The sequence below is a fragment of the Echeneis naucrates genome, chromosome 21, assembly GCF_900963305.1.
Source record: "Echeneis naucrates chromosome 21, fEcheNa1.1, whole genome shotgun sequence".
Lineage (NCBI taxonomy): Eukaryota > Metazoa > Chordata > Actinopteri > Carangiformes > Echeneidae > Echeneis > Echeneis naucrates.
The window spans coordinates 16,416,982-16,435,570 of NC_042531.1; the positions used below are offsets into that span (position 1 = coordinate 16,416,982).

Consider the following 18,589-nt stretch of genomic DNA (forward strand, 5'->3'; position numbering starts at 1 on the left):
TGTATTTGTGTGTGTGTCTGCCTGTCTGGGTGTGTGTGTGTGTGTGTCTGACTGAGAGCAAAAGAGAAATGGAGAGATGGAAACAGACAATAAGTTAAGATTGAATAGTTTTTGCCTGCTTTGAGCTTCAGTATGACAGCATGTGTACTCCAATACCCACGACATAGATATTGTGTGTGTGTGTGTGTGTGTGTTAGGAAAGAAATCTCCACAGGGCTCAATGTGTTCCTCCCAGTTTAACTTTCTTCTGTCAGTCTCAGCTCACTTACTTTTGAATGTATCCACCAGTTCACACACACACACGGCCAGAAACCTTATTTCTGCACCTGTCTTCGTTTGGGGAGGCATACCTGTCTGATGGACAGTTGCGGTCTTTACAGATATCTTTTCTGATTCTGTGTTTTTCTCATATGGCTTCCTTCCTGCATAATAACATCTAATTATGCAAAGTCCTGACTCCTTTGACCCTGTCTTTGAGGTTAAACGTCTAGATACAGATACATATGAATTTATATGCATGTATACATGCACACACAGACCCACACAACACAGGAAAGAAACAGTGCCAGGTTCTTTGAAAGTAAAACCAAGATAAGGAGTTGGGCATCCCTGCTCCTTAGTTAAAGACAATTACACAGTACTACTGTATCACAAAGTTGTTCTAATTGAATTGTATTTGTTGATGATCAGTATGTAGTATGCTTATGTGAAAATGCAGTTTTAAGAACAATTTTTAGGTTTACACACATATCCAAAGCCAGTAAGAAGATTATGTATTAAAGAATGAATTTAAAGAATTAGATGAATGACTCAAATGGACCCAGACTGAGCTTTAATAGAATGGTGGTGTCAATCTGAAGAATTGACACTGTGCTAATTTGTGGCTCTTTAGTTTCTTTTATTCAATGTCTCGTTACTACATTTTGCCATCTCTTTCTTTCCTTAAAGGAACTAAACTAAGCTGTGAAATGTCTTTATTTTGGAAATCCATATTCATGGTCACAGCAGTGCTGGCAGATAGCACTGTTCATTTATCATCACTTCCTGGAACCTGATGATGCAGACAGAACACAGTCCATGTATTGGCTGACGGTAATCGATGGTGCCTAAAAAAGAAATGTGTGTCAGTGGTGTCTGTATACACATGACTCTGTGCTACTGAGCGTCAAGGGCAGCAAGAGTTGAGGTATGCATGTGGGATAAAGATAAACAAAATCCCTATGGACTCCATTCCATCAGCGCCTCAGCAAACACACACACACACACTCTAAGAGTAATGCTGTGAATAAAATAATGCATACAAATGCAACATCTAGACTGAATATAAGCGTTACAAAACAAGTCATGGACACTAAAAGTGCCCAAAAAGACAAACAATACATTGAAATGGATTGTTTGAATTTGATCAATTCCAATTCTGATTGCCCTTATTCATAATTGAAAAGACAACTAAATAATTTAAATACACTTTGAATATCAAATATCAAGATAATAGAAATACACTTAGCATTGTAAGTTGTACCCAAACTATCATCCAGCGTTTTGAGACGTGCATTAATACGATATTATTTGCGAGATAGATTATCCCAGAGCATGTTCTTCTTCTAACACTTTGCGGTTATTAGGGGTAATGGTAGGCTATAGTCACGGTTCGGTATATACCTATATACCTGGTTTTTAATTCATGGTTGTGTACATATTTGTTGCAGAAAAATGCACAAAAAAAGGGGTTGGGGGGGGTCTTCTTGCCGTTTATTGTCATATTGAAAACAAAAAACTGCTTTCTGTACACACACAATTACACTCGTAATAATTGTTAAGGTTTTGGTGTCCTGCACTCTTTTAATCAACATAGAGAGCAAATAAAATATGCTTGTTGTGAAATTGGCAACTGTTGGCAAATTGGTAACTTGGCAATTTCAGCTCAAAAAAATTTGGCAACTTCAGCTTAAATTCAAATGAACTGAACCGTCAGCTCATTTTAATTTCCTCGCTGGCGACTTGCTGCTATCTTAAGTTATTTTAAGTCTTGAAGTCTCTATGATTTCCTTGTTGGTTCACTAATGGTAAATCAGTAGATCAGTTGATAATCAATATGCTGAAATATATACGACTTATTATATATGCTTTGCTTAAATTGTGCTACCTGCCCTGAATTGAATATGAATATCTGTCATATCTGTGATTAACGTCGGGGGAATAATTACATTTAATATATTTATATATTTCTATGAACACAGAAGGCCTCATGTAATTAAGCTGCCACCTTTTTTCCAATGAATGGTTCAAATACACAGCAATGTTGCACATAGCCTTCCATAACACAATTTCAAACATCATGTCAGTGTTTTCAGCCTGGACAGCAACGTGTGGGGTCTGAAAATGTCTAAAAGTGAATGATAAAATGGTCTACTTTAAATGGCTTTTATTATGGGAGGACAGTTATTTAACCACACAGTACAGTTATGTATCATTTTGTAAACCCATTGAACACACATGCACAGAGCAAGGTCTGCCACACATTTGGTAAAGATTACACACACACACACACACAACAAAGCATGGATGTGTTTTGAAGAAGCACAGAGACGTTTCCTCCTGCAGTTACTCAGATAAACAAGCCAAAATGTAATTATCCATCTTAAAGAATACTTCGATCTTTCACTTTCTGTCACTCTTTTTCTACCTGTCTCTTTGCTCAGCGGAAATGATTTCCTACAGTATGTTGTGGTCTCTCAATATTTTGCCCTGGATTTCTTGCTAGTCCTTTCAATTTGATGCTAAATAAGTGTTTTCAAGTTGTTTTGCCATGATCACCTACATTGACATTTAAACAATGGATTTATATCATTGTCTTGACATCTCTCCACACCAGAGATTTCTTTTAACCAGGCTGAGATATTGGGGGTTATTCAAATCAGCTAAGTGTAAATAGAGCGCTGAAGCGTGGTGGAAAAAAAGATGCATTTTACAGTTGCTGGTTCGATGTGGACATACAGTTGTGTTCAAAATAATAGCAGTCCAACATGAATAACCTGTTTTTGGTAGAAATTATATTACTGCATGGCAAATAATTTACCAGTTGCTGTAGTAAGGTCATAGAAAACCAACAGAGCCAACCTTCATGATATGTATGCTCCTCAGTCTGTGTAATTGAATAATGAATTGAAGTTGCGTGTTCAAAAAAATAGCAGTGTGGAGTTCAATTAGTGAAGTCATTCAATCTGTGAAAAAACAGGTGTCAATCAGGTGGCCCTTATTTAAGGATGAAGCCAGCACATGTTGCTCATGCATTTCTCTCTGGAAACCTGAGAAAAATGGGTCGTTCCAGACATTGTTCAGAAGAAAAACGTACTTTGATTAAAATGTTGATTAATGAAGGGAAAACATACAAAGAAGTGCAGAAAATGATGGGCTGCTCAGCTAAAATGATCTCCAATGCTTTAAAATGGAAAGCAAAACCAGAGAGACGTGGAAGAAAACGGAAGACTACCATTCGAATGGATCGAAGAATAGCCAGAATGGTGAAAACTCAGCCAATGATCAGCTCCAGGATGATCAAAGACAGTCTGAAGTTACCTGTGAGTACTGTGACAATTAGAAGACGCCTGTGTGAAGCTAATCTATCAGCAAGAAGCCCCCGCAAAGTCCCACTGTTAAAAAAAAGACATGTGCTGAAGAGGATACAATTTGCCAAAGAACACATTGGCTGGCCAAAAGAGAAATGGAGAAACATTTTGTGGACGGATGAGAGTAAGATTGTTCTCTTTGGGTCTAAGGGCCGCAGACAGTTTGTCAGACGACCCCCAAACACTGAATTCAAGCCACAGTACACTCTGAAGACAGTGAAGCATGGTGGTGCAAGCATCATGATATGGGGATGTTTCTCTTACTATGGTGTCGGGCCTATTTATCGCATACCAGGGATCATGGATCAGTTTGGATACATCAAAATACTTGAAGAGGTCATGTTGCCTTATGCTGAAGAGGAAATGCCCTTGAAATGGGTGTTTCAACAAGACAACGACCCCAAACACACCAGTAAGCGAGCAGCTTCTTGGTTCCAGACCAACAAAATTAAAGTCATGGAGTGGCCAGCCCAATCCCCGGACCTTAATCCGATAGAAAACTTGTGGGGTGACATTAAAAATGCTGTTTCTGAGGCAAAACCAAGAAATGCAGAGGAATTATGGAACGTTGTCAAATCATCCTGGGCTGGAATACCTGTTCACAGATGCCAGAAGTTGGTCGACTCCATGCAACACAGATGTAAAGCGGTTATCAGAAACAGTGGCTATACAACTAAATATTAGTTTAGTGATTCATAGGAATGCTGAATCCTGGATATTTTTCAGTTTATACAGTAAATATTTGAGTTTGTAAAGTAAAATGCAGACACTGCTATTTTTTTTGAACAGCCCAATGTTCATTTTTCTTCATTTTCTGTAAAGTGAGTAAAGAATTTCTGCTTTTTTCTTCATGTTTTGATTTAGAATATAATGTGCAGTGTCCCCAATGCATGGAAATTAAAACCATTATAAGGATTTTGGGCTTTACTCAATTTTTTAAACAGACTGCTATTATTTTGAACACAACTGTACCACCCTCTTTTCTATGCCAGCACACAGATGGGCACATCTAAGGCCTGAGTGGCCTCCATAGGGAGGGAAGTACCAAGGGGACCAGAGTTGGAGAGCGAGGGACTCAAACAAAAGAACTCTCCAGAAGATTTGAAGTGAAGAGCAGCATTCTTTGCCCACCTTCTGCATGGAAACACACACAGTGACACACTCACTGTATACACTCTTTATCTCACCAGAACCATTTTCCACCTCTTGTGTGCTCACACATTTAGGTGCATGTACAAAACTGAGGTAGTTGAGATGTCAAACACACACGCACACACATGCACACACACACAAACGGTCCATTTGCTGAAGTGACCATCTAAGTCTTGAATGAGTGCTGTCCTCCGTTTTCTTGAGTGGGCCCTCCTTCCTGCCATCACCCAGGCACCATCACCACCTCACCCTTTCAAGGGCCCCTTACAGGTTACCATAACAACCACGACCCCTGGCACTCCACCAATTAGAAAACAATCATCCTGGAGAGACCAGAGTGAAGGGAACTTGAGAGAGCGGGAGAGCTACTGTTTCACATGAATGAAAGCTCATGAAAGTAGAGCGCAAAAAACAAAAAGAAAGCAACAGAAAGAAAGACCGAAAGGTCTAGGGTGCATTTGGTTAACATCCTAGAAGGAGAAGGCATAGCTCCTTATTAGAGACAATACTGATAACACTCTGCTGTATTATGACCTGAGTTGTATGTCATGTTTTTTTATGTCGGAACAAAAATATGGCAGCTCATCAGTTGCTTCTATTCCATGCCAGTGCAGTTGTCATTATTAAGCTGAGTAAACCTCTGCTGGATTGATAATGCCTGTACGCTCTCCCTTTTGTTTGTTTTGGCTTTGGAGGATAAACACACTGGAAGCCATTTTGGGAGAAACTTTTGCAGTTTGTATTTCCGCTGGTAAGGGTGCTAAAAGGCTTCATAAAGACAGTGCAGAGGCTATTCAGCTCTGTGGTAAGCCATATTGTCTCAGACATATTTAGGTTTAGACAGCTCTCCACTTATTTCAAAGATTATATGATCAAAAAATGTGCTTATAGCATTGCTTGGCCACTCACTGGAGAGGCTTCCTTTCCTCCACGTTAATTAATCAGACATTTTCTCAGCTCATTCAGTACCAAACACAGACTTCCTCTGTCTTGCTCCGTCTTTGTCTCTCTCTATCAAAAACATGTAATACTTTTTTTTTTTTTAACAACGTATAATGGATTCTGCTTATCTTCCACTCTTATCACATAAACGCAGCTTTAGTGGGTTGTGCTTCTTTTCCACATGATTTTTTTTCTTGTACATAATTAATCTTGGAAGGGTGGTGGCTTTGCCATGTGTGATCCAATGCTTCTATGCATGATTCTGCTCATTCTGAAGCATTGGATTATGTGTTTTATGGAAGAGAAATATGTGTAACTGAATTATTGTATATATATATATATATAGTTACACCATCTTAAAGCAGCCTTAGGGCTAATTGTACTGGCAGCGAGGGCTCATTGCTCATATATTATTGTGAAAATGTTACATACACATCAACAAATTACAAGCATATCTAACAATGTCTGTATCTTTTCTTCTTTAACAATTTTCTTAATTTACTGTTTTACTTAGTTAAACTGTTAAAACAGTGTGCTCATGCTCTACATAAATGGTTGGGCATGTTTATGTTGAATATTTTTTTGTTTTGTTTTTCAAAGGATGTGTTTCTTCGTGTATGTTTAAAAAGAATAGCATAATTGTTGAAACTGTGGAAAGGAGTGAGGAATTTTCAGCTAATTTAAAAACTGAGAGAAGCAAGTGGATTGAAGGACCATGACGGATATGAGAGAGAAGTTTGGAGTGTTTTGGAGCTAAAGGGAGGTAAAGTGGAAGGTTAAGTAGGATTATGAAGAGAGAGGAAGGGAAGTTGGAGAAAGAAAAATGGGACGCAGTGAAACAGAAGAGAAGTATGGAGAAGAGAGACTCAGTGAGTTTGGAGTCCAAAAGAACAAATTAATGGTTTGAAGTGCTGAAGAAAAAGACGGGGTTTAAATCTAAAAGCAGGAAGAGAAGGATACAGACTATAGAAAAGGGAGGACAAAGGTGAGGAACAGTAAAATAATAGCTCTCTGTCTCTGCATGTTTAGAACTAAAAAAAAAATGTAAGAAGAGGATGATTTGGAAGAGACAATATTATATATCCAAAATTTTTTGGCTGAAAGGAGACACAAAGAATTGCCAGGGTGAGAAAAGTGGATCAGTAAAGGGGAGAAAAGGAGAAAATAAGAGTTAGTAAGGGACTCAAAGGCGACGACAGGCTAAGTGGGCGTTTTGGGGTAATTCAACAGGTTCAACAGGTCCGCTCATGAGGTGGGGGGTTGGGGGTCAGTGAATGTCCGAGTCTGAGAGGCCCCAATAGACTGAAGAAAAGGAGATGGGAAAGTAGAAAACCATAAAGAGATGAACAAAACTGAAATGCTGAAAGTAGAGAATGTGGGTAAAAAAGAGGAATGAGAAGAGGTGGAGGGGGGACGAGTGATGGCTGGTAGACGAGAAAAGGGCCAGAGTGTTTGCTTTCCGGACTCAAAGCGCATGATTCAGTTTGGTTAATAAGGAAAAGCTCTCTAGAGGCACTCGTCTTCCTCCCCCTTGCTCTTTCCGTCAATAGACCCTTTCTAGTACTCTCTTTCCTCCTGTTGCACTCTCTTCCTCTCATTTATGATTTCCGCCTCGTCCTTGCACGAATGGTTCTCAGTGAAAAATAAATTCCATGCAAAGGACATCCGTAAGCAATGGGGCACGGACGCAGTAAAAGGACATATGGGCACATGCACTCAGGCTCTCAAAAGGACAGACACATGAACAGCACATGAACGCACAGATAGACACAAAAGAAATGCACTAAGTGACAGAATTATCTTCGTGCATTTTTAATGTTATTCTAAATTGCTAGAGATATCTATTGCCCCCCTCTTTCATCTAGTATGGTTTATTAAAAGTTAACTTAATTGAAATTTGAGTAGTAGCTAACTGTAACTAAGCAACACATTCACACAGTTTTCTATGTGTATGCAGTAGGTCTCAAACTCGGGTCCTATTTGGCAAAGATTCCTGTGATTCATATGCAAATATTCTTTTTTATTATTTTCTGTTCTCTCCATATAACCTCAAAATTGTCTCTCTACCAAGAGACAAGATGAAAGCTTGTGTTGGAGGGTGGACAATACATTTTAGGAAAGGTTGGGTGAGGAAGTTATGAAGTTTAGTTGAAAATATTTAAGTTTTAAGTTGTTGAGGTTTTTTTTTTTTTTTTTTTTTTATGAATCTCATAAAACTGAGCCACAAAGCCAGTAAACAAAGAAAATTAAAAAGAGAGCATGGGAGGTGAGAGAGACGGATTCAGGTGAAGTAAGGGTCGGCTGGAGAGACTCAAACTTCCTGGAAAGAGAGTGGAATCTGTGGATATGTGGCTGTGGCCAAAGCTGTAACTTATTTTGGCCTGTGGTGAGAAAAAACTACAGCAATACCCCAAGATCGGTGATTGTTCCGCAGCACCAAGCCAGGACACCTAAGTTGGAAGTGTCTCTGATGGGACAGCTGTTTACCCCTAGCATCAAGTGTAAACCCAGCTTCACAAAGATGCCATCTACAGCTTATGTGGTTGGCAAAGGCATTAAGCAAATAGGCATCCTGACACGCACAAATATACAAATATACGCACTGCAATTAACGTCAAAGAGGGATGTTGAGCCAGACAGCCTTCTTTCGTGATTTTATGCCAGCCAGTTAACCACCTGTAGCGCTCCCCTCTCTGTCACAAACACAGACACACATGTGCATGCACAAAAGAGGCCTTGTCTAACTAATGTTATGCCAGACAATTTTCAATCTGTACAATATAAACATACTTGGACGCACACACATGTACAAACGTGCACACACTCATACGATGACTGCCATCACGATTGAATGCCAGCCTCCTTTGCCAATGTGAGTGTCTCTCCAAGGCACGCAGGCATTTAGACAGCTCGTCTGATTGATGTCAGCAGTCGGCAGAGCGCTAATTACTCACCGGGCTTAGACGCCGCAGCGTAAGGAGCAGTGTCATATTCTGTCAGCTGCATTTTAAAAACACATGTCACTTCCTGTTAGCCCATAGAGGACAATAGAGCACCAGAGCAACCTGACAGCATGTACACGTGCTGCCCCCCAACACACACACACACACACACACAGAACTGTAGAATATTACACTCACCCTCTCTCCTTTCCTCCTTTTTTCCCGTCACTCCCCCTCTGACCCACCTGCCAACATTTGTGATCTTTTGTTGTCAAGCTTCATTAGTGGAGATGTCAGCTAATCAGAGCAAAGCAGAAGCTGGGAAGATTAGGTGGAGGAAGATGATGAAGGGCGAGATGAGGCCGGGAAATGGAAGGCAGGGCAGAGGGGATGGAGATGAGCAGATGATGAAGAGATTAAGATGGAGTGGGAGGGAATGAGAGATGGACGGTATCAAGGTAGGCATGGAAATGACAGCAGAGATGATTGCCTGTGCAAACTGTGGAGGAGGCGAGAGGGTGAGAAAGGAATGAATGGAATTGGGAGAAATTGAAAAGGCAGAAAGTGACAGAACTGTGAATATTTACTGCCCTAAATGACTCACACTCCCCGAGATAGAAAAAAAAATAAATAAATCAAATCCAGCACAGCAATGCCAAAATGATAGAACATATACAGTAATGTCAGGAAAGCTCATATCCATGCAACAAGATGATGGACAATAACTCACACTGATGAAGTTGTTTTGATTTCCAAGTAATCCAGTGTGCATGTGTGCGTGTGTTTGCAACGGCTGAGTGAGACAGATACAAGACACAAGGAGAGGCAGAGATAATGCATTGACCTGTGTCTGTTGCTGTGGTCTGATAACGATCCTCTACTCTACAACTAGACACTCGGGAAAACACACACACACACACACACACACACACTGCATATCAGCAGTCATTTGTGGACGTGTGGAAAGAAAAAGACTCCCGCTTGTCATCATCAGTCAATATTAAGCTTCATTTACTCTCTTGTTCTCCCGTACTATTAATCGAATGCGGTTTCAGTCTTGTCATTGCCAAAAGATGATACTGACCTATACCAGACTATTCATTAAAGATGTCAAATGGTAAATATTCATTATTTCCTTCTCTTTTGCAAGAACATAAAGCTTTGTATTAGTTTGACATTGAATTGAATGAAGTGATCAAGTTTCCTTAAGTTAATTCATGCAATTTGCATCCTTGTCGAAACAGGTTTTAAGGTCGTTGCCTTATTAGATCTCATCCCAATAAAGCTAATCCTTAAGTGAGCCAGAGAGACAGCTGAGTGTCATTCACATATTTCTAAAGAACCAAAAGGAAAAAAAAAAAAAAAACACAGTTATTATTTTTTGCATTGATCAGCAACAGCAGGATGCAAAGTCATAGTCCTACTTTTTTGAAAATGGCAAAGGAGTCATTATTTATGAAATGTGTACCATCTCTTAAGCTTTCTCAATCAATTGTAGTTCATGTTTTCAAGCTTTGTCGATTTTTACCAATGGCTATCATGACTTTGTGTTTGTGCTAATGAAAGGATATCTGACTTAACTACTTTGCTTTTTTCAGAAGGTCAAAAGCTTGCAACTGGGTAACATTTTTATACTCTTTTCATCTATGTTCCCCTAAAGAATACACACACACACACACAAATAAATTCTAACATCTGGGAATTGATCAATGATTTCATCCATTTCCTTTCCATATTTAAGTTTTGTTTTTTTTTTTGTTGTTTTTTTCTAACACACACTCACATGTACACATATGTTCGTAGATGTGTTAAATCAGATTGAGCCAATACTATTTATAACATATTTCCCTTGTGTACAAGAGGAGGCTATAGATCAGCTGTGTACTGTATGTGTGTGACTGAGCACTCATGGGTGTGCTGCTGTGTGCATGGCAGACTGTCTCTTGGTCATTTTCTGTCAGATTTATGAAACCTTTCAGCTCAAAGTCATCTGTTACAAAACACTAAAAGCATTCCCTTGACCTGTCCTTCCTTCAGTTTTTGTCTCCTCCTCACCCTTTAATAACCATCTTTTCATCTGAGCATGTCTTTCTTGCTTTACATCTCTGATAATTTATCTAAATGAGGAAATATGTCCAGAGAAATATCCTGACCAATGTGGCAAATTACTGTTTTCCTTTTAGAGACCAGTGTTAGTCATGGATTTGTCATATCTTTCTGCATTTAAATTATTAATGAACTTATTACAAGGCCTAAAGTCAAAAGGCTAAAAACGCCTTTCTAAGATATTTCCACTTACATTACATTACATTTTGAAGAAATAAATCACCTTTTACAGGATTTAAACATAAGCATAGTGTATTTTTCTGAATAGATTTTGTTACCACAGGATATGACAGATCTCACATTATGCCATTCAGAATTTATGTTAAATATACATGACCTTTGAACACATGCCACACTTCATCTTGTCTTCAACCCTTGACCCCTTTCTTGCTTTTAGAAGGCAAGGTAACAAAAAAAGGAATTTAACAAAAACCACAATACAGTATATTGTAGGTGTCTAACTTGAAGAAAAAAATAGCATGTCCTTTAACCAGTCCTGTAAATATTTATAGGCTTTAATGACAAGAGCATATTCCTTTACTTTGGACATTGATATATTTTAGGGCATAAGTAATGGAACAAAACCCCTCAATTATTAATAGCAGCATTATTAACAGCAATGCTGTGGTTCAGATTCTGATTTTAAACATTTATGGAATTATTATTGGTGTGACACAGCTAGAGCAAGAGATTGATCTCTCTCTCTCTCCCTGTGTGTGCGTGTGTGTCTGTACCTGGAGAGGGAGGGAAAAAGCATAGTTTATTCTGGAGGAAGCCTCTACTCTTACTTTAAAACATTAGTGAAGCGTATGACTGACATGCAATATTCCTGATGGGAAAGTATTGGTAATTAAAGCAAAAGTGTGAAGAATGTGGCTGCTGCCACATGAATTAATCCTAGTGGTGTTTAATGAGCACAATGGTAGTTAAAACGTAAGGTCATACAATTCTTTTTTTTTTTTTTTTTTTATAGCTCACTTGTTTCTCTAAAGCTAATCAATAACTCCGTCAGTTCCTCAGTATGTGGTCATGGAGATGTTTTAGTGTGTTGTTGTGTTGTGTTGTGTGTGTCTGTTTATCATATTTATTTCATTCCTCCCTGTACGCGGAGTTATAAATCGTATAAAGTACCCTTTGTGTGTGAGGGTGTGTTTACTTATAAGTTCTTGTTTATGTGTGTGCATGCGTCTGTGGGCATAAAATGGATGTTGTGTACACTTTACCACCCTATTCTCCCAGGCCCTCGGTCAATAAAATAGAGCACTGGGTGAGGGTGTGTGTTTGTGCATATTGGCATGACTTGTGTATCGTGTGGCACGCTGTCTGACACAAATCATTTCTACTGTGATAAATCAACATGAGAAAGCATAACAGAGAAAGAGGTGACCAAAAAAAGAATAAGATAGAGAAGAACCAGCATACCTGTGTGATCAGACCATCATGGGCCAGGGTTTTCATCTGGCCCAACCCATTCTCATGAACACTTAATCTCAGCATCATTTTAGCCAAATGTGTTGCAAACATGCACTTGGACTTGAGGATGAACTGATTAAATTTTGGTAGTCAGAGGTTTTTGTTTTTTTTTTTTTGTTTTTTTTTTAGCCAGAACCGATGTGTTAATTTGCTGGATATGACAATTTCTAATGTCATTAATGTTACTTGAAACAGCAGTGCATGTCTGGAGCATATTAGGCCAGAAAGGAGTGTCACAGCAAGAGGAGAGCAAGCTGTGGGATGCAGCATTGATTAGCAATAACTGCGAATGTTTTTTTCTGGTATACGATAACATCATGGCCGGTGTTTCTGTTGGTTTCACATTCTGGGACTTTGAAGCCTCTGTGTAGCTCAATAAATTGTTGACATAATTGACAATACATATAAATTAAAAAACACAAAGGAAAAGTCAACAATTTTGTACAGCTAACCGTTGATTATAAATTATCCAGACTAAGTAGTTGAATACTGTTTGGAAACAAATGTAAGTAATAGCAGCAGAACTAAAGATGAACAAGTAGTCACATCTAAGCCATTTGTGGACAAACAGTACTGCCATCTCGCTTTTGTGGATAGAGAATGAGTGAGGGAATCTGTTTCCACTTTATTTTGAAACAGGAACCAGCCAATGGGTAAACTCAGCATTTAGCTGAACCATAATGTACTTTCATCATGCAGGTAATTTGCTATGGAAATTTAAGTTTCTATGTCCATCCATAGGCAGCAAAAAAAGATACTCATGAATTTTATTTAAATAAAATAACCAAACACAACAGCAACATGGAATGGCAGCTAAATAAAACAAATCAAACAGAATAGAGAAACACAGTGACAAGACAATCAAGACCACAAAAAGTTTTTTCCTCGGTCACAAAGTGCAGTTACCTTCTAATCTCACTATGCTGCAAATCTAGTAGCTACTGTGTCTTACTGCTGACACTGCTGTTTTTCTTTCGTTCTGCAGTTAAAACATGGGGTGCAGACACACCCTCACAGAGACACAAATACACACATACACAATTCTTTGATACAGGGCACACTGTACATAAATGCAGCTTCTAGCTGTCTGACTCCTGCACCAGCAGTGAATTTGGAGACTGGGCATAATGCGTTTTCAGAGCTGTGGATATTACACTCATTTTCACAGCTCTCTGGGCTCATGGGCTCAAAGAGTCGAGGGGGAATGAAGGACCAAGGCCAAGGAGGAGAACAGGTATAAAGGGGAAATGGGAACAGAGAAATAGGAGAGTCTGAATTTATTCGTTTATTTTGGAAAATTTGGCATGGTTTTAAAAAGCGGTCTTGATTGGCGTGCTGGTGTTATATTCTGACAGTAATTTGTATTGGCATCTGCGATGAGGTCCTATTTGTTTCATTTCGTTTCAGTCTCGTCTCTCTGCCTGTGTGAAAGTTCCATGAGTAATAATTTGTCAATGGGACCTACAGTACTTTACCCCCCACCACCACGTTCAGCCTGTTTGCTAATGAGCCACGTCATTGTCTATCACGTTGCTAAGACTTTTGTTGCATTGTTGATGGTGGTATGTTATTTGGTGTTCCCCACTCCACCATCACTACAGTGGAATGTCTTGATGACTGGACACACTTGGACTTAAGTGCTTTTTTTTTTTTTCCTTTCCTTTTCCCTCTCTCTTTTCTTGGCTAATCTGTTTTTCTGGATGTTTGTAGACACTGAGTCACTATGAATGGCAACACATACAATGACTACCGAACCAGGGGAGACGCCTGTCTGAACAACAACAATAGAAAATAGATCATATCTTTAACTGTACCTTTGATGCATTTATGATCATTTTCTGAGCACCTTCAGTGTTTCTTACCGTGATCAGAACATTTGTTAGGAGAATCCCAGCTGAACACTACCAGTAGAGTCATCCACTCCAGAGTTAAGGTTAGTGCAGTCATAAGATCATTATTTATAAAAAAAAAAAAAAAAAAAAGAGGGGGGGTGTATGCTCGCAGAATAAAATGCCCACAAATCTAAAACAGACCAAAGTTGGTGCTGCATTATGGATAAATGTGCTGGCTGTTTTGCATGACCTCGCAGGTGGCATGGTTGACAGAGTGCCTTTGAGACATGGGGGGAGTCTTTTGCTATTCATCTGAATTCAGTGTGTTTTTCTCCTTCCACCAACTTGGTTCATGAAATTGCCCGGCGCAGTTCTAATGATGCATACGGGAACATATGTGTATGATATGGCTTTCCATTTTCCATTATGTGTGGGTTAGTGGATGTGTGTGTTTATGTGCATGACTCACAAGGCTGCCAAGGGTTCAGTGTTGATACGCTGCATATTTCCCCTGTTGACAGAGATAAAGAATATTCAGGGAATGATTGATGTTTTTGTTTTCTTGCCTTTTGCTCAAGAAAAAAAAACAAAAAAAACATGGAAACCTTGCTATATATGTAGGCAGTCAGAACAGTTAAGAGATTGATCTGTGTGAGTGTGTGTGCCTGCGTTTGGACTGTGTGCTTGCATGAATGCATGTTTTCAGCTGGGTCTGTCTACTCTTCTGGAGTCAAACCTCTGCAGACCGATGTTGAGAAAATTTCTATTTAAGTAAACAAATGGCTTCCCTTTGCTGGCATTGACACACACCTATGTAATGTTAGTGTCAGAGCTCTCATAGTTTTTTTTTTTTCCCCCCATACTGTTACAAATGTGATTGAGCTGTAAGAAAGTAAGAAAGATTGAGCTGTATTCATTTAGCAAAATTTTACCAGTAACTGTCCTGATTCTTTAAATCATCAATTAGCTTAGCACTTGGTGAGGCTTTGGATCAATCCATGAACCTGCAGGGCCTGAAAGCTCTATAGATGTGTTTACCCTTGTTTGTTTTTCTCTGTGTGTGTTTGTGTTTGTGTGGCAGTATGGACAGAATCCAGCAGCTGAGGAGAGAGTACCAGCAAGCAAGAAGGGAAGGAATGGTCCCACCTTACGATGAGCTTGATCCTCGGCGCAGGGGGCAGGAAAACACACACAGGGTAAGGAGCTCAGGCATACATGTTCAGACTAATGTATGTAAGAGCACACAAAGAGGTGCAAACTTCTCATCTGTCTATCCGTCTCCTGCTTTTGTTTTATGAGAACTACGTGTGTGTGTGTGTGTGTGTGTGTGTGTGTGTGTGTGTGTGTGTGCACGTGCAGAGAATTTGTGTGAGCCACCACTTTTAGTAGGACTGCTGAGTGATTGACGTCCTTTAGCTGTCACTGGCAAGTTGCTCTTTGACTTGAATGGCCCCTGCAGGCATCGAGCTGATAGGACTGATATGATCCTTTTTTCACTGAGGATGGGACACAGGGGAGATGGGTAGAGGCTTTAGTAACTTGTCATCTTGCAGGTATAGTTTTTAAAATCATAGAATCACATAACACATCCTCACAGATTCACTGCTTGAGTCATTGTGTAAAAAGACAACACAACACTTCTGTGGTGCCGTGACGACGGCATATGATTAATGTGCTAACAAGAATTCACCTCCCGTGCTGGTACCAGGTGTCACTCTGCCATGACATCATTTGCAGCTGTTGCTAACGGCGATTATAAACATGTTGTTAGGGATCAGATTTTATTTTTATTTGTCTGACAGTGCCATTGTTTTGCTGCACCACTTGGTTGTCCTAACTCTTACCAATATGTTCCTTCTTACCCACTGCTGCATGTTGCCTTTTTTATTTACTTTACTTAATGAGATTTCCCCGTAATGCCTCAAATCTCAACTTCAAGTCGTCTTGTTTAAATGTGTTACCTTATTAACAGAGAAGGAGAAATTTGAAACGTATGACGTGTTTTACAGTTAACCACAGAGCTACATTCTTCCAGGTTTGATGAGGCTCTGCTGTATTATTTTTCCACTGTTGACTTGTTTAGGCACAATTTATTTATACAACAGTATTATTTCTCACTTGACCAATAAACCTGTAAGAGAACAATTGGAGACTGAGAGCTGATGTCATGAAAAGCTTACATTAGCAATTAGTTATGAGTAAATTTTGAAACTCTACAGCAACATGTAGTGCATAGTAATCTAAACACATTGAAAGAGCAACGGCTAATTGTTTTTCCTTTCCTGTTAACAAAACCAAATCTTAGTCACACTCTTTTAATCATGCAGTAAGGTGCCATTGAGTAGTTTGTCTTTTCAGGAAACACAGAACTCTTGGTTTCGGCTTCCTGCCTTTTTTCAAATCCTAGTTCACTGAGTACATCTTGCCTTATCCTGCCTCTTCTAGTCACTGACATGTAAGCTTTCAGTTTTGTTTTGAAACAAAAAACAAATGAGGTTTTCACTGTCGAGCTGAAATTAATCCCCTCTGATAAATGAACAGATTTATTGCAGCATATCACAGCTTTAATACTGCACCATCATCAATGCCTCAATTCAGCCCAGCTGGACACAAGCTTTACTCTGTTTCCCAATATTACCAAACTTCATTGTGCTATGTTTAAAACACAAATCCAAAAGAAGGAAAGGTGTCTCAGTATTGTTGCTTAGCCTTCCATAATTGGATCATGAATATTTTCACTAAACTAAAATTTAACAATAATAGATTAACAGACAACACCTTAGCGTGTAAATACTGAGCAGATTATAGCAAGCATACATGCTTGGGTGTATATGCATGTATATCACTTAATGGAGTTAAAATTCACCAGGCCTCGAGCCCTCAGGCTTGCAAAAGAAGAATACATTGTGTGATTCTGCTTCCAAACAACGAGTACAGTAGCAGTCAGTGCTGCTGCAGGAACCCCCATAGCAGAAAATGATGCTCTAAATGTAATCACCAAGTCAGTAAATTGAAAGTGGCTTCTTAATAGGTCACCTGCTATACACACTAACTGTGCATAGTTGTTGTTTTGGCTTTTGGGGGATAGCTGTTCAGAAGTTCATTGGCTTGTAACAAGTGTGAAATAAACTAATTACTAATTTTTAAAATTTTGTGTCATTCATCAATTTTCTGTTGTTTAGATGAAGTCCAGGTGAGGACAGGCCCCTTCAGCCTGAGCTGCCCACCTCAGGGCCTCAGCTGTGATAATAACTGAGTAATATTTAGAGGCCTTTAACTTTTTAACATTTGTCAGACAGACCCAGAAAGCATACATTTTACCAAACTGTAGTTGAGCTTAAATTATTCTTCTCATATCATTTATTGTGCAGTTGACCAATTGCTGATTGGTCTGTGGTTCTTTTTCTGTGTTTTATTTGAAGTGTTGATGGGAAAAGAGTCAGACAGAGTTGGAATAATAGACAGGTCAGAGATGATTGGCTACTGCTGTGTTTTTAAAGACATAAACACAGAGACAGGGTTGGACGGTGGGTCCATGTGGCTCAGGTGAGCGGTGCTGGGGGGCATAACTGATAGCCGAGGGCAGTGACTGGGAAGTATGCACATCACAAATTGAGAAAGTTGACAGCGCACCTAAAAGGAGAGTTTCTGAATATGGGTTGAGTGTGCATTTCTCCATGGACTGAGCTCTTTGATACTTTCAGAACATTTGTATTTGGTCTGGGTCTGTTGATCAGACAAAAGTAGAGATTTGAAAGCAGTGCTTTTGGTCCTTATATTACAACCTTACACAATATCTTATTTTAGATTTATTTCTGGTTCCAGGGGGCACTAATGTGATGTCGAGTTAGTTTTGTGGAACAAAATGCTGACATTGAGTGATTCAGAATTGTACCACCTTTGGCTTATCCAAACATGCACCTGCTACACTTTAATTCAGATCTGAAAGTCATTTGGTCTGTGACCAGCTCGGGGCAATCTTCTTTATCCTGCGATCAATAGCCGCACATTACACTGCGTTCTGCCTTCAAATGAGAAAACTTTTTTTGGTTGTTTATAAAGCAGAGAGCGAGAGCAATTAGCATGCTTCAGAGGTGGAAATTTAGTTTGAAGTTGGAAAGCTAAAAAAAGGAAAAGGAAAAAATCGAAAGAAAAACAGACCAGAAGCAGTTGCCATAGGGCCTAATAAGCCCTCCTCATTAAGGATGACGCATTTATTAATTAAAGCAGAGGTGATTATTTACCTCACTGGCTTTCTGTTGGAAGGGGAGAAGGAGAAGTAATGGTTATAGAGGTGAGCCGATGGCAAACTAATTCAACTTCACTTCTATTGGTTTGTTTGTTCTCCTTAAGATGTTTTTATTTTTGTATAGGACTTGCTGAATGACTATGGAAAGTAAAAGCATAAGTGTCGAGAGAGTGAAACAAAAACAGAGACGTGGAAAGAGTTCTTCATGAAATGTTGCCACAGTATACTGAGTGTGTGTCTGTGTGCCTGTGTTTGTCCCCCTAT

The 18,589-nt window shown here is 39.3% G+C and overlaps 1 protein-coding gene across 6 annotated transcripts in view; it reads left to right on the plus strand.

The window, feature by feature from the left end:
* The window catches only part of LOC115061625 (partitioning defective 3 homolog B-like), a 180,095-nt gene that overhangs the window by 112,324 nt on the left and 49,182 nt on the right, over window positions 1-18,589 (plus strand). For 5 of the 6 annotated variants that reach the window (XM_029530048.1, XM_029530045.1, XM_029530046.1 and 2 more), the window contains exon 23: window positions 15,158-15,272. In XM_029530048.1, coding sequence (XP_029385908.1) covers window positions 15,158-15,272 — 115 coding nt within the window. The remainder of the gene's footprint in view (window positions 1-15,157; window positions 15,273-18,589) is intronic. The other variant, XM_029530049.1, reaches the window with a different exon arrangement.